The sequence below is a fragment of the Oncorhynchus mykiss genome, chromosome 9, assembly GCF_057628025.1.
Source record: "Oncorhynchus mykiss isolate SJ-2025 chromosome 9, ASM5762802v1, whole genome shotgun sequence".
Classification (NCBI taxonomy): Eukaryota; Metazoa; Chordata; class Actinopteri; order Salmoniformes; family Salmonidae; genus Oncorhynchus; species Oncorhynchus mykiss.
The window spans coordinates 78,219,899-78,232,748 of NC_143030.1; the positions used below are offsets into that span (position 1 = coordinate 78,219,899).

Sequence of the window (12,850 nt, forward strand, 5' to 3'; positions counted from 1 at the left end):
ATGAGAGAGGAGCTAACATGGTACAGTCCAGACTCCCAGTGGTTCCTCAGGACAGACGAGAGGCAGTATGAGAGAGGAGCTAACATGGTACAGTCCAGACTCCCAGTGGTTCCTCAGGACAGACGAGAGGCAGTATGAGAGGGGAGATAACATGGTACAGTCCAGACTCCCAGTGGTTCCTCAGGACAGACGAGAGGCAGTATGAGAGAGGAGATAACATGGTACAGTCCAGACTCCCAGTGGTTCCTCAGGACAGACGAGAGGCAGTATGAGAGAGGAGCTAACATGGTACAGTCCAGACTCCCAGTGGTTCCTCAGGACAGACGAGAGGCAGTATGAGAGGGGAGATAACATGGTACAGTCCAGACTCCCAGTGGTTCCTCAGGACAGACGAGAGGCAGTATGAGAGGGGAGATAACATGGTACAGTCCAGACTCCCAGTGGTTCCTCAGGACAGACGAGAGGCAGTATGAGAGGGGAGATAACATGGTACAGTCCAGACTCCCAGTGGTTCCTCAGGACAGACGAGAGGCAGTATGAGAGGGGAGATAACATGGTACAGTCCAGACTCCCAGTGGTTCCTCAGGACAGACGAGAGGCAGTATGAGAGGGGAGATAACATGGTACAGTCCAGACTCCCAGTGGTTCCTCAGGACAGACGAGAGGCAGTATGAGAGAGGAGATAACATGGTACAGTCCAGACTCCCAGTGGTTCCTCAGGACAGACGAGAGGCAGTATGAGAGGGAACCAGGCACGGTAAGGCCACATCGGCTACACTGATCTACAGACTTGATCTTCTCTCAGTCAGTAGACGACGTGAGACATTTGACAGAAGGTCCCGAAAGTAACACAAAAATTCTAGTACCGAAATGTTTTTGATCCATGTTGTAGTGTCATAGTTTTGGTCTCCCGTTCAACAAAACCCCCGATAAAAGAGTACAAACAATTCTAGAAAAAACACGGAGATATAATAATGTAACTGCCAAGATAAAGGAAATGCCAACATAAAGTGTCTTTAATAGGGTCGTTGGGTGTCACCGCGAGCCAGAACAGCTTCATCGCACCGTGGCATAGATGCTACAAGCGTCTGGAACTCTATTGGAGGGATGTGACACCCATTCTCCACAAGAAATTCCGGGTGTTTTGTTGATGGTGGTGGAAAACGCCGTCTCAGACACCACTCCAGAATCTCCCCTAAGTGTTCAATCGGGTTGAGATCTGGTGACGGAGAGACGGCCATGGCATATGGTTTACATCCTTTTCCTGCTCATCAAACCGTTCAGTGATCACCCGTGACCTGTGGATGGGAGCGTAGCCATGGTACCCAAAATAATGGCCTGTCCAGCATTTTCATACCTGTCCCTGAGCATGATGGGATGTTAATTGCTTAATTAACACAGGAACCACAAAAAGCACCTGCTTTCAATATACTTTGTATCCCTCATTTACTCAGGTGTCTCCTTGATTTTGGCAGTTACCTGTAGTTGAGACGGTTTAATGTTGACCAGTCTTGAGAACTGCTTTTGTGCTGACACACACACACACACACACACACACACACACCTGTAGCAGCGCCCTGTTCTCCTGCACCGTCTCCAGATGCTCCGAGTCCTTGGGTGGCGTGGTCGTCATGCGGGTGAGCCACGACTGCAGCCTGGACGGCTCCACACACGCCAGCTGGGCCAGGGAGCCGCACAGACACAACAGGCTGGGGTTGGGACTCTTCTCCGCTGAGGTGGAAGAAGCGAGGAGAGGTTTAGGATATGAAAGAGACGGTAGAACTGAAACGAACTTGAGAAACTAGAGTAAAAAGGGTTGACGTCAAGATTAGGATGAGCGGACAAGTCTCTAGTTGGTCCGTATGGAACAACACTTTGGTCTGGGAGGCAGGACTGGTTTGGGATGGGGAAAACAAGAGGAAGAGGAGGAGGGTAAACTTACTGAGCTGGAAGAGTTTGGTGAAGAATTTCAGCACCCGGTTGCAGAATTTAGCAGAAAGGTTTTCATTGGCTGTAGCCATCATGATCTGAACCAGTTCTCCACTGAGACACAAAACAAGAGAGAATGTTAAGAGACCATCGGTAGCTCGTCCAATATGATATGGGAAGATAAATAACAAAATGATATAATTCCTCCCGTCTATACAGAAATAAAGAAAATAACCAAAATTACTACACCAGAGAGCATGATTTAGTTTACTGGCTAACAGTCGAGAAGTGAGCATTTTGGGCAGCGTTCAAATATGAAATATCTGATTGTTGAGGTGAGCATTTTGGGCAGCGTTCAAATATGAAATATCTGATTGTTGAGGTGAGCAGTCTACGCAGTCATGTAGGATTCTACCAACATGTCTCCAGTCATGTAAAGTGTCGTAGAAATGCAATACATGTGTTTAGATTTTTTTTTAAAAGCCACATTTTCTCCAAGATCCTCTTAAATTTTTTTTAAAAAGTTAGCTGTTGCAGACAGGGAAAGAGGTGGAAACCGAGTCAGTTGTACAACTGAATGTATCCAACTGAAATGTGTCTTCCCACGTTTTAACCCAACCACTCTGAATCAGAGAGGTGCAGGGGGGGGGGGGGGCTGCCATAATCAACATCCACGTCTTCTGTGCCCGGGGAACAGTGGGTTAAATAAACTGCCTCGTTCAGGGATTGAATAACAGATGTTTACCTTGACACTCCGGGGGATTCCATCCAGCAACCTTCCGGTTACTGCCCCAACACTCCCAACTACTAGGCTACCAGCAAATGAGTTATATTATAATCCTAATTTATGACTAACCAATCTACTCATCACATTAGGAAAAGCAGGCTATTTTACATTGGTCTGCAAATGCCACGATAGAGGCATGATTTACATGCAGGGATATTTGGGGGGGGGGGGGGTGAAAAGATCGCTTCCCCAAACTTGAAACTCACGAGCCGCCTATGAGAGAGAGACGGGTCGTGAACTGCGACACGGCTTAGTCTGCGGTCGTGCGTTGGAAAAATACATACCACAAACCCCAGTGGGAATTGAACCCACGACCTCGGTGTTTTGGTAGGAGCACGGCTCTAACCGACCGAGCCACACCAGAAACGACAGACATACCTGAAGGAGAAGAAGTCCTCCATGGCCTTGCACACTTGGCTGCTCTCCAGCTGCCTCTCCAGATACTGCAGACACTCCTCCAACACAGACTCATCCAGACCACTAAGACACAACACATGGAACAAAATGACAGCTGTCAATCACCTTCGAATAGGTCTTAAAGCCAACTTTGAACTCTATTGAAGGTGGGGGGGTGGGCATATGTAACTGTTTTTCTTGAGCCCTGTCAAGTTGATTAGGGGGATCATTGATGGGGGGGGGGGGTCATTAAAGTTGACTCAACTCCAGTCTCAGCCTAACTGCTCGGGTCAAAGTTCAAGTCTCACCTGTTGGGGTCGGAGTGGTTGGCGATGATGTTGTAGCATCCTGTGACCAGTCTCTGGTAGACGTGGGACAGGAAGGTGTCTGACTCAGCGGGGCCCAGGATACGCTCCAGAGAGGTCAAGCAGATCTCAGCTACGCTCTCCGTGCTGCTCTCCAAGAGGAGGGGGAGCAGGGCATGTACCACCTGGGGAGGGTTCAACTCCTCAGTCCTGGGGGGGGGGACAGAGAGAGTGTTAATGCTGCTCTCTTGGAGGAGAGGTTCAACCTGGGGAGGGTTCAACTCCTCAGTCCTGGGGGGGGCCATGTCTACATTAATTTCCAGTATGGAACTAATTACTGTGGAGGCAGTGGTTACTAGCGCCAGGGAAATCGGAAATCCCAGAGACGCAACAGGCGCTCACTTCCTGTACCGGCTTTGATGAAAACACAGACCCCAGTCAATGGGAGAACCTCGTATTTTATCCCGAAAGGTAGATTAGCATTGCAATAGTGGAAGGTGTTGATGTAATATCGACTGTGTGGAAGTGGCTGCTGCTGGAATTAGAGAATAACTTACACAATGAGGTCTCCGGTGAGGCGGACCAGAGAGAGGAGGATGTGTTTGAGAGACGAGGCCAGAGCCAGGGACTGGTTACTGAGCGTGCCCAGATGAGCCGTCTGGATGGCACTGATGTAGCTCTCGGACGGGATGGTGTCGTTGGCGAACGCATTACGCTGAGAGAAGAGACGAGACAAGTTAGTCGGACACAGTCATTATTCTCAAACGTCGTCTCTGGGCAACCCAGACGTTTCACAAAAATGTGTTGTATCCCTGATTGATCTAACCCAGGGCTGGTTAACGAGTTGGATCGGGTATGACAGCCATGGAACACATATACAGCGCGGAATTAACTGGCAGTTCCCCAGGAAAGGCTTGACAAATCAATCTATCAATCATGTCATTCACACAATCAATCATTATGCTGAGGGGGAAACACAGGCTGTATCCCAGACAGTCATTATGCTGAGGGGGGAACACAGGCTGTATCCCAGACAGTCATTATGCTGAGGGGGGAACACAGGCTGTATCCCAGACAGTCATTATGCTGAGGGAGGAACACAGGCTGTATCCCAGACAGTCATTATGCTGAGGGAGGAACACAGGCTGTATCCCAGACAGTCATTATGCTGAGGGGGGAACACAGGCTGTATCCCAGACAGTCATTATGCTGAGGGGTGAACACAGGCTGTATCCCAGACAGTCATTATGCTGAGGGGGGAACACAGGCTGTATCCCAGACAGTCATTATGCTGAGGGGGGAACACAGGCTGTATCCCAGACAGTCATTATGCTGAGGGGGGAACACAGGCTGTATCCCAGACAGTCATTATGCTGAGGGGGGAACACAGGCTGTATCCCAGACAGTCATTATGCTGAGGGGGGAACACAGGCTGTATCCCAGACAGTCATTATGCTGAGGGAGGAACACAGGCTGTATCCCAGACAGTCATTATGCTGAGGGGGGAACACAGGCTGTATCCCAGACAGTCATTATGCTGAGGGGGGAACACAGGCTGTATCCCAGACAGTCATTATGCTGAGGGGGGAACACAGGCTGTATCCCAGACAGTCATTATGCTGAGGGGGGAACACAGGCTGTATCCCAGACAGTCATTATGCTGAGGGAGGATCACAGGCTGTATCCCAGACAGTCATTATGCTGAGGGAGGAACACAGGCTGTATCCCAGACAGTCATTATGCTGAGGGAGGAACACAGGCTGTATCCCAGACAGTCATTATGCTGAGGGAGGAACACAGGCTGTATCCCAGACAGTCATTATGCTGAGGGGGGGGAAACACAGGCTGTATCCCAGACAGTCATTATGCTGAGGGAGGAACACAGGCTGTATCCCAGACAGTCATTATGCTGAGGGAGGAACACAGGCTGTATCCCAGACAGTCATTATGCTGAGGGAGGAGCACAGGCTGTATCCCAGACAGTCATTATGCTGAGGGAGGAACACAGGCTGTATCCCAGACAGTCATTATGCTGAGGGGGGGAACACAGGCTGTATCCCAGACAGTCATTATGCTGAGGGGGGAACACAGGCTGTATCCCAGACAGTCATTATGCTGAGGGAGGAACACAGGCTGTATCCCAGACAGTCATTATGCTGAGGGAGGAACACAGGCTGTATCCCAGACAGTCATTATGCTGAGGGGTGAACACAGGCTGTATCCCAGACAGTCATTATGCTGAGGGAGGAACACAGGCTGTATCCCAGACAGTCATTATGCTGAGGGAGGAACACAGGCTGTATCCCAGACAGTCATTATGCTGAGGGAGGAACACAGGCTGTATCCCAGACAGTCATTATGCTGAGGGGGGAACACAGGCTGTATCCCAGACAGTCATTATGCTGAGGGAGGAACACAGGCTGTATCCCAGACAGTCATTATGCTGAGGGAGGAACACAGGCTGTATCCCAGACAGTCATTATGCTGAGGGGGGAACACAGGCTGTATCCCAGACAGTCATTATGCTGAGGGAGGAACACAGGCTGTATCCCAGACAGTCATTATGCTGAGGGAGGAACACAGGCTGTATCCCAGACAGTCATTATGCTGAGGGGGGAACACAGGCTGTATCCCAGACAGTCATTATGCTGAGGGAGGAACACAGGCTGTATCCCAGACAGTCATTATGCTGAGGGAGGAACACAGGCTGTATCCCAGACAGTCATTATGCTGAGGGAGGAACACAGGCTGTATCCCAGACAGTCATTATGCTGAGGGAGGAACACAGGCTGTATCCCAGACAGTCATTATGCTGAGGGGGGAACACAGGCTGTATCCCAGACAGTCATTATGCTGAGGGAGGAACACAGGCTGTATCCCAGACAGTCATTATGCTGAGGGAGGAACACAGGCTGTATCCCAGACAGTCATTATGCTGAGGGAGGAACACAGGCTGTATCCCAGACAGTCATTATGCTGAGGGGGGAACACAGGCTGTATCCCAGACAGTCATTATGCTGAGGGAGGAACACAGGCTGTATCCCAGACAGTCATTATGCTGAGGGAGGAACACAGGCTGTATCCCAGACAGTCATTATGCTGAGGGAGGAACACAGGCTGTATCCCAGACAGTCATTATGCTGAGGGAGGAACACAGGCTGTATCCCAGACAGTCATTATGCTGAGGGGGGAACACAGGCTGTATCCCAGACAGTCATTATGCTGAGGGAGGAACACAGGCTGTATCCCAGACAGTCATTATGCTGAGGGAGGAACACAGGCTGTATCCCAGACAGTCATTATGCTGAGGGAGGAACACAGGCTGTATCCCAGACAGTCATTATGCTGAGGGGGGGAAACACAGGCTGTATCCCAGACAGTCATTATGCTGAGGGGGGGAAACACAGGCTGTATCCCAGACAGTCATTATGCTGAGGGAGGAACACAGGCTGTATCCCAGACAGTCATTATGCTGAGGGGGGAACACAGGCTGTATCCCAGACAGTCATTATGCTGAGGGAGGAACACAGGCTGTATCCCAGACAGTCATTATGCTGAGGGAGGAACACAGGCTGTATCCCAGACAGTCATTATGCTGAGGGGGGAACACAGGCTGTATCCCAGACAGTCATTATGCTGAGGGAGGAACACAGGCTGTATCCCAGACAGTCATTATGCTGAGGGAGGAACACAGGCTGTATCCCAGACAGTCATTATGCTGAGGGGGGAACACAGGCTGTATCCCAGACAGTCATTATGCTGAGGGAGGAACACAGGCTGTATCCCAGACAGTCATTATGCTGAGGGAGGAACACAGGCTGTATCCCAGACAGTCATTATGCTGAGGGGGGAGCACAGGCTGTATCCCAGACAGTCATTATGCTGAGGGAGGAACACAGGCTGTATCCCAGACAGTCATTATGCTGAGGGAGGAACACAGGCTGTATCCCAGACAGTCATTATGCTGAGGGAGGAACACAGGCTGTATCCCAGACAGTCATTATGCTGAGGGAGGAACACAGGCTGTATCCCAGACAGTCATTATGCTGAGGGAGGAACACAGGCTGTATCCCAGACAGTCATTATGCTGAGGGAGGAACACAGGCTGTATCCCAGACAGTCATTATGCTGAGGGAGGAACACAGGCTGTATCCCAGACAGTCATTATGCTGAGGGAGGAACACAGGCTGTATCCCAGACAGTCATTATGCTGAGGGAGGAACACAGGCTGTATCCCAGACAGTCATTATGCTGAGGGAGGAACACAGGCTGTATCCCAGACAGTCATTATGCTGAGGGAGGAACACAGGCTGTATCCCAGACAGTCATTATGCTGAGGGAGGAACACAGGCTGTATCCCAGACAGTCATTATGCTGAGGGAGGAACACAGGCTGTATCCCAGACAGTCATTATGCTGAGGGAGGAACACAGGCTGTATCCCAGACAGTCATTATGCTGAGGGAGGAACACAGGCTGTATCCCAGACAGTCATTATGCTGAGGGAGGAACACAGGCTGTATCCCAGACAGTCATTATGCTGAGGGAGGAACACAGGCTGTATCCCAGACAGTCATTATGCTGAGGGAGGAACACAGGCTGTATCCCAGACAGTCATTATGCTGAGGGAGGAACACAGGCTGTATCCCAGACAGTCATTATGCTGAGGGAGGAACACAGGCTGTATCCCAGACAGTCATTATGCTGAGGGGGGAACACAGGCTGTATCCCAGACAGTCATTATGCTGAGGGGGGAACACAGGCTGTATCCCAGACAGTCATTATGCTGAGGGAGGAACACAGGCTGTATCCCAGACAGTCATTATGCTGAGGGAGGAACACAGGCTGTATCCCAGACAGTCATTATGCTGAGGGAGGAACACAGGCTGTATCCCAGACAGTCATTATGCTGAGGGAGGAACACAGGCTGTATCCCAGACAGTCATTATGCTGAGGGGGGGAAACACAGGCTGTATCCCAGACAGTCATTATGCTGAGGGGGGGGAACACAGGCTGTATCCCAGACAGTCATTATGCTGAGGGGGGAACACAGGCTGTATCCCAGACAGTCATTATGCTGAGGGGGGAACACAGGCTGTATCCCAGACAGTCATTATGCTGAGGGGGGAACACAGGCTGTATCCCAGACAGTCATTATGCTGAGGGAGGAACACAGGCTGTATCCCAGACAGTCATTATGCTGAGGGAGGAACACAGGCTGTATCCCAGACAGTCATTATGCTGAGGGAGGAGCACAGGCTGTATCCCAGACAGTCATTATGCTGAGGGGGGAACACAGGCTGTATCCCAGACAGTCATTATGCTGAGGGAGGAACACAGGCTGTATCCCAGACAGTCATTATGCTGAGGGAGGAACACAGGCTGTATCCCAGACAGTCATTATGCTGAGGGAGGAACACAGGCTGTATCCCAGACAGTCATTATGCTGAGGGAGGAACACAGGCTGTATCCCAGACAGTCATTATGCTGAGGGGGGAACACAGGCTGTATCCCAGACAGTCATTATGCTGAGGGGGGAAACACAGGCTGTATCCCAGACAGTCATTATGCTGAGGGAGGAACACAGGCTGTATCCCAGACAGTCATTATGCTGAGGGGGGGAAACACAGGCTGTATCCCAGACAGTCATTATGCTGAGGGGGGAAACACAGGCTGTATCCCAGACAGTCATTATGCTGAGGGAGGAACACAGGCTGTATCCCAGACAGTCATTATGCTGAGGGAGGAACACAGGCTGTATCCCAGACAGTCATTATGCTGAGGGGGGAACACAGGCTGTATCCCAGACAGTCATTATGCTGAGGGAGGAACACAGGCTGTATCCCAGACAGTCATTATGCTGAGGGGGGAACACAGGCTGTATCCCAGACAGTCATTATGCTGAGGGGGGAAACACAGGCTGTATCCCAGACAGTCATTATGCTGAGGGGGGAACACAGGCTGTATCCCAGACAGTCATTATGCTGAGGGAGGAACACAGGCTGTATCCCAGACAGTCATTATGCTGAGGGGGGAACACAGGCTGTATCCCAGACAGTCATTATGCTGAGGGGGGAAACACAGGCTGTATCCCAGACAGTCATTATGCTGAGGGAGGAACACAGGCTGTATCCCAGACAGTCATTATGCTGAGGGAGGAACACAGGCTGTATCCCAGACAGTCATTATGCTGAGGGGGGAACACAGGCTGTATCCCAGACAGTCATTATGCTGAGGGAGGAACACAGGCTGTATCCCAGACAGTCATTATGCTGAGGGGGGAACACAGGCTGTATCCCAGACAGTCATTATGCTGAGGGAGGAACACAGGCTGTATCCCAGACAGTCATTATGCTGAGGGAGGAACACAGGCTGTATCCCAGACAGTCATTATGCTGAGGGAGGAACACAGGCTGTATCCCAGACAGTCATTATGCTGAGGGAGGAACACAGGCTGTATCCCAGACAGTCATTATGCTGAGGGAGGAACACAGGCTGTATCCCAGACAGTCATTATGCTGAGGGAGGAACACAGGCTGTATCCCAGACAGTCATTATGCTGAGGGAGGAACACAGGCTGTATCCCAGACAGTCATTATGCTGAGGGGGGGAAACACAGGCTGTATCCCAGACAGTCATTATGCTGAGGGGTGAACACAGGCTGTATCCCAGACAGTCATTATGCTGAGGGGGGAACACAGGCTGTATCCCAGACAGTCATTATGCTGAGGGAGGAACACAGGCTGTATCCCAGACAGTCATTATGCTGAGGGAGGAACACAGGCTGTATCCCAGACAGTCATTATGCTGAGGGGGGAACACAGGCTGTATCCCAGACAGTCATTATGCTGAGGGAGGAACACAGGCTGTATCCCAGACAGTCATTATGCTGAGGGAGGAACACAGGCTGTATCCCAGACAGTCATTATGCTGAGGGGGGGAAACACAGGCTGTATCCCAGACAGTCATTATGCTGAGGGGGGGAAACACAGGCTGTATCCCAGACAGTCATTATGCTGAGGGGGGGGAACACAGGCTGTATCCCAGACAGTCATTATGCTGAGGGGGGAACACAGGCACACCCCCTCTCAGCGGTACACACCCATGAGCCGATGTTAGGGAACTCGTTGGTGTTGATGTTGTTCCACGTCTCACACAGCGTCTGGACGGCCGACGGAAGGTTCTGCATCACATTCTGACCTGAACGAGTGAAGGAACACACAGTGAAGGAACACACAGTGGAGGAACACACAGGGGAGGAACACACAGGGGAGGAACACACAGGGGAGGAACACACCGGGAAGGAACACACCGCGAAGGAACACACCGCGAAGGAACACACAGCGAAGGAACACACAGCGAAGGAACACACAGCGAAGGAACACACAGCGAAGGAACACACAGCGAAGGAACACACAGCGGAGGAACACACCGTGGAGGAACACACCGTGGAGGAACACACAGCGGAGGAACACACAGCGGAGGAACACACAGCGGAGGAACACACAGCGGAGGAACACACAGCGGAGGAACACACAGGGGAGGAACACACAGTGGAGGAACACACAGCGAAGGAACACACAGCGAAGGAACACACAGCGAAGGAACACACAGCGAAGGAACACACAGCGAAGGAACACACCGTGGAGGAACACACCGTGGAGGAACACACAGCGGAGGAACACACAGCGGAGGAACACACAGCGGAGGAACACACAGCGGAGGAACACACAGCGGAGGAACACACAGCGGAGGAACACACAGCGGAGGAACACACAGGGGAGGAACACACAGGGGAGGAACACACAGGGGAGGAACACACAGTGGAGGAACACACAGCGGAGGAACACACAGGGGAGGAACACACAGTGGAGGAACACACAGTGGAGGAACACACAGCGGAGGAACACACAGCGGAGGAACACACAGTGGAGGAACACACAGCGGAGGAACACACAGCGGAGGAACACACAGGGGAGGAACACACAGGGGAGGAACACACAGGGGAGGAACACACAGTGGAGGAACACACAGCGGAGGAACACACAGCGGAGGAACACACAGGGGAGGAACACACAGTGGAGGAACACACAGCGGAGGAACACACAGGGGAGGAACACACAGTGGAGGAACACACAGGGGAGGAACACACAGTGGAGGAACACACAGCGGAGGAACACACAGCGGAGGAACACACAGGGGAGGAACACACAGTGGAGGAACACACAGCGGAGGAACACACAGGGGAGGAACACACAGTGGAGGAACACACAGGGGAGGAACACACAGGGGAGGAACACACAGTGGAGGAACACACAGCGGAGGAACACACAGGGGAGGAACACACAGTGGAGGAACACACAGGGGAGGAACACACAGGGGAGGAACACACAGGGGAGGAACACACAGGGGAGGAACACACAGGGGAGGAACACACAGTTGTTGAGTGAGAGGAGTACTGAGAGGGCACTGCTCGTCTCTGACTGAAAACAGTAGACTTTAACTAGGTATTGCTGACTAGATCTTGCTGAATATATATATTCATTTCTCTAGAACGTGCCCAAACCCATAAGCCCACTAGTACGTACCGAGCAGGTTGGCTTTGCAGCGCATGGAGCCTATAGAGAGCACTGCAGCGTAACCCTGAAGTTTAGCCTCTGATAGCTTGTTCTCTCCTTCCTCTGGTAGGCTCATCAGAAGGTAGGACCTGAGACACACAATAAAATACAAAAACAACACATTCTTTTTCAAGATGGAAAGAAGACCAATTTAAAAGATGTGTTTACTGCCAACTGAGCCTATTATTTGAAGACATACGTTGTTCTGCCCCCGACGGGAGAACAGTCTCAGTTGTTCTGCCCCCGACGGGAGAACACAGTCTCAGTTGTTCTGCCCCCGACGGGAGAACACAGTCTCAGTTGTTCTGCCCCCGACGGGAGAACACAGTCTCAGTTGTTCTGCCCCCGACGGGAGAACACAGTCTCAGTTGTTCTGCCCCCGACGGGAGAACACAGTCTCAGTTGTTCTGCCCCCGACGGGAGAACACAGTCTCAGTTGTTCTGCCCCCGACGGGAGAACACAGTCTCAGTTGTTCTGCCCCCAACGGGAGAACACAGTCTCAGTTGTTCTGCCCCCGACGGGAGAACACAGTCTCAGTTGTTCTGCCCCCGACGGGAGAACACAGTCTCAGTTGTTCTGCCCCCGACGGGAGAACACAGTCTCAGTTGTTCTGCCCCCGACGGGAGAACACAGTCTCAGTTGTTCTGCCCCCGACGGGAGAACACAGTCTCAGTTGTTCTGCCCCCGACGGGAGAACACAGTCTCAGTTGTTCTGCCCCCGACGGGAGAACATAGTCTCAGTTGTTCTGCCCCCGACGGGAGAACAGTCTCAGTTGTTCTGCCCCCGACGGGAGAACACAGTCTCAGTTGTTCTGC

The 12,850-nt window shown here is 51.6% G+C and overlaps 1 protein-coding gene across 50 annotated transcripts in view; it reads right to left on the reverse strand.

The window, feature by feature from the left end:
• The window catches only part of ubr4 (ubiquitin protein ligase E3 component n-recognin 4), a 165,944-nt gene that overhangs the window by 115,065 nt on the left and 38,029 nt on the right, over nucleotides 1-12,850 (reverse strand). For all 50 annotated transcript variants that reach the window (XM_090185503.1, XM_090185492.1, XM_090185521.1 and 47 more), the window contains 7 exons: nucleotides 12,004-12,122; nucleotides 10,518-10,615; nucleotides 3,975-4,132; nucleotides 3,421-3,627; nucleotides 3,095-3,196; nucleotides 1,943-2,043; nucleotides 1,565-1,731 (listed from right to left, as the gene is read on the reverse strand). In XM_090185503.1, coding sequence (XP_090041629.1) covers nucleotides 1,565-1,731; nucleotides 1,943-2,043; nucleotides 3,095-3,196; nucleotides 3,421-3,627; nucleotides 3,975-4,132; nucleotides 10,518-10,615; nucleotides 12,004-12,122 — 952 coding nt within the window. The remainder of the gene's footprint in view (nucleotides 1-1,564; nucleotides 1,732-1,942; nucleotides 2,044-3,094; nucleotides 3,197-3,420; nucleotides 3,628-3,974; nucleotides 4,133-10,517; nucleotides 10,616-12,003; nucleotides 12,123-12,850) is intronic.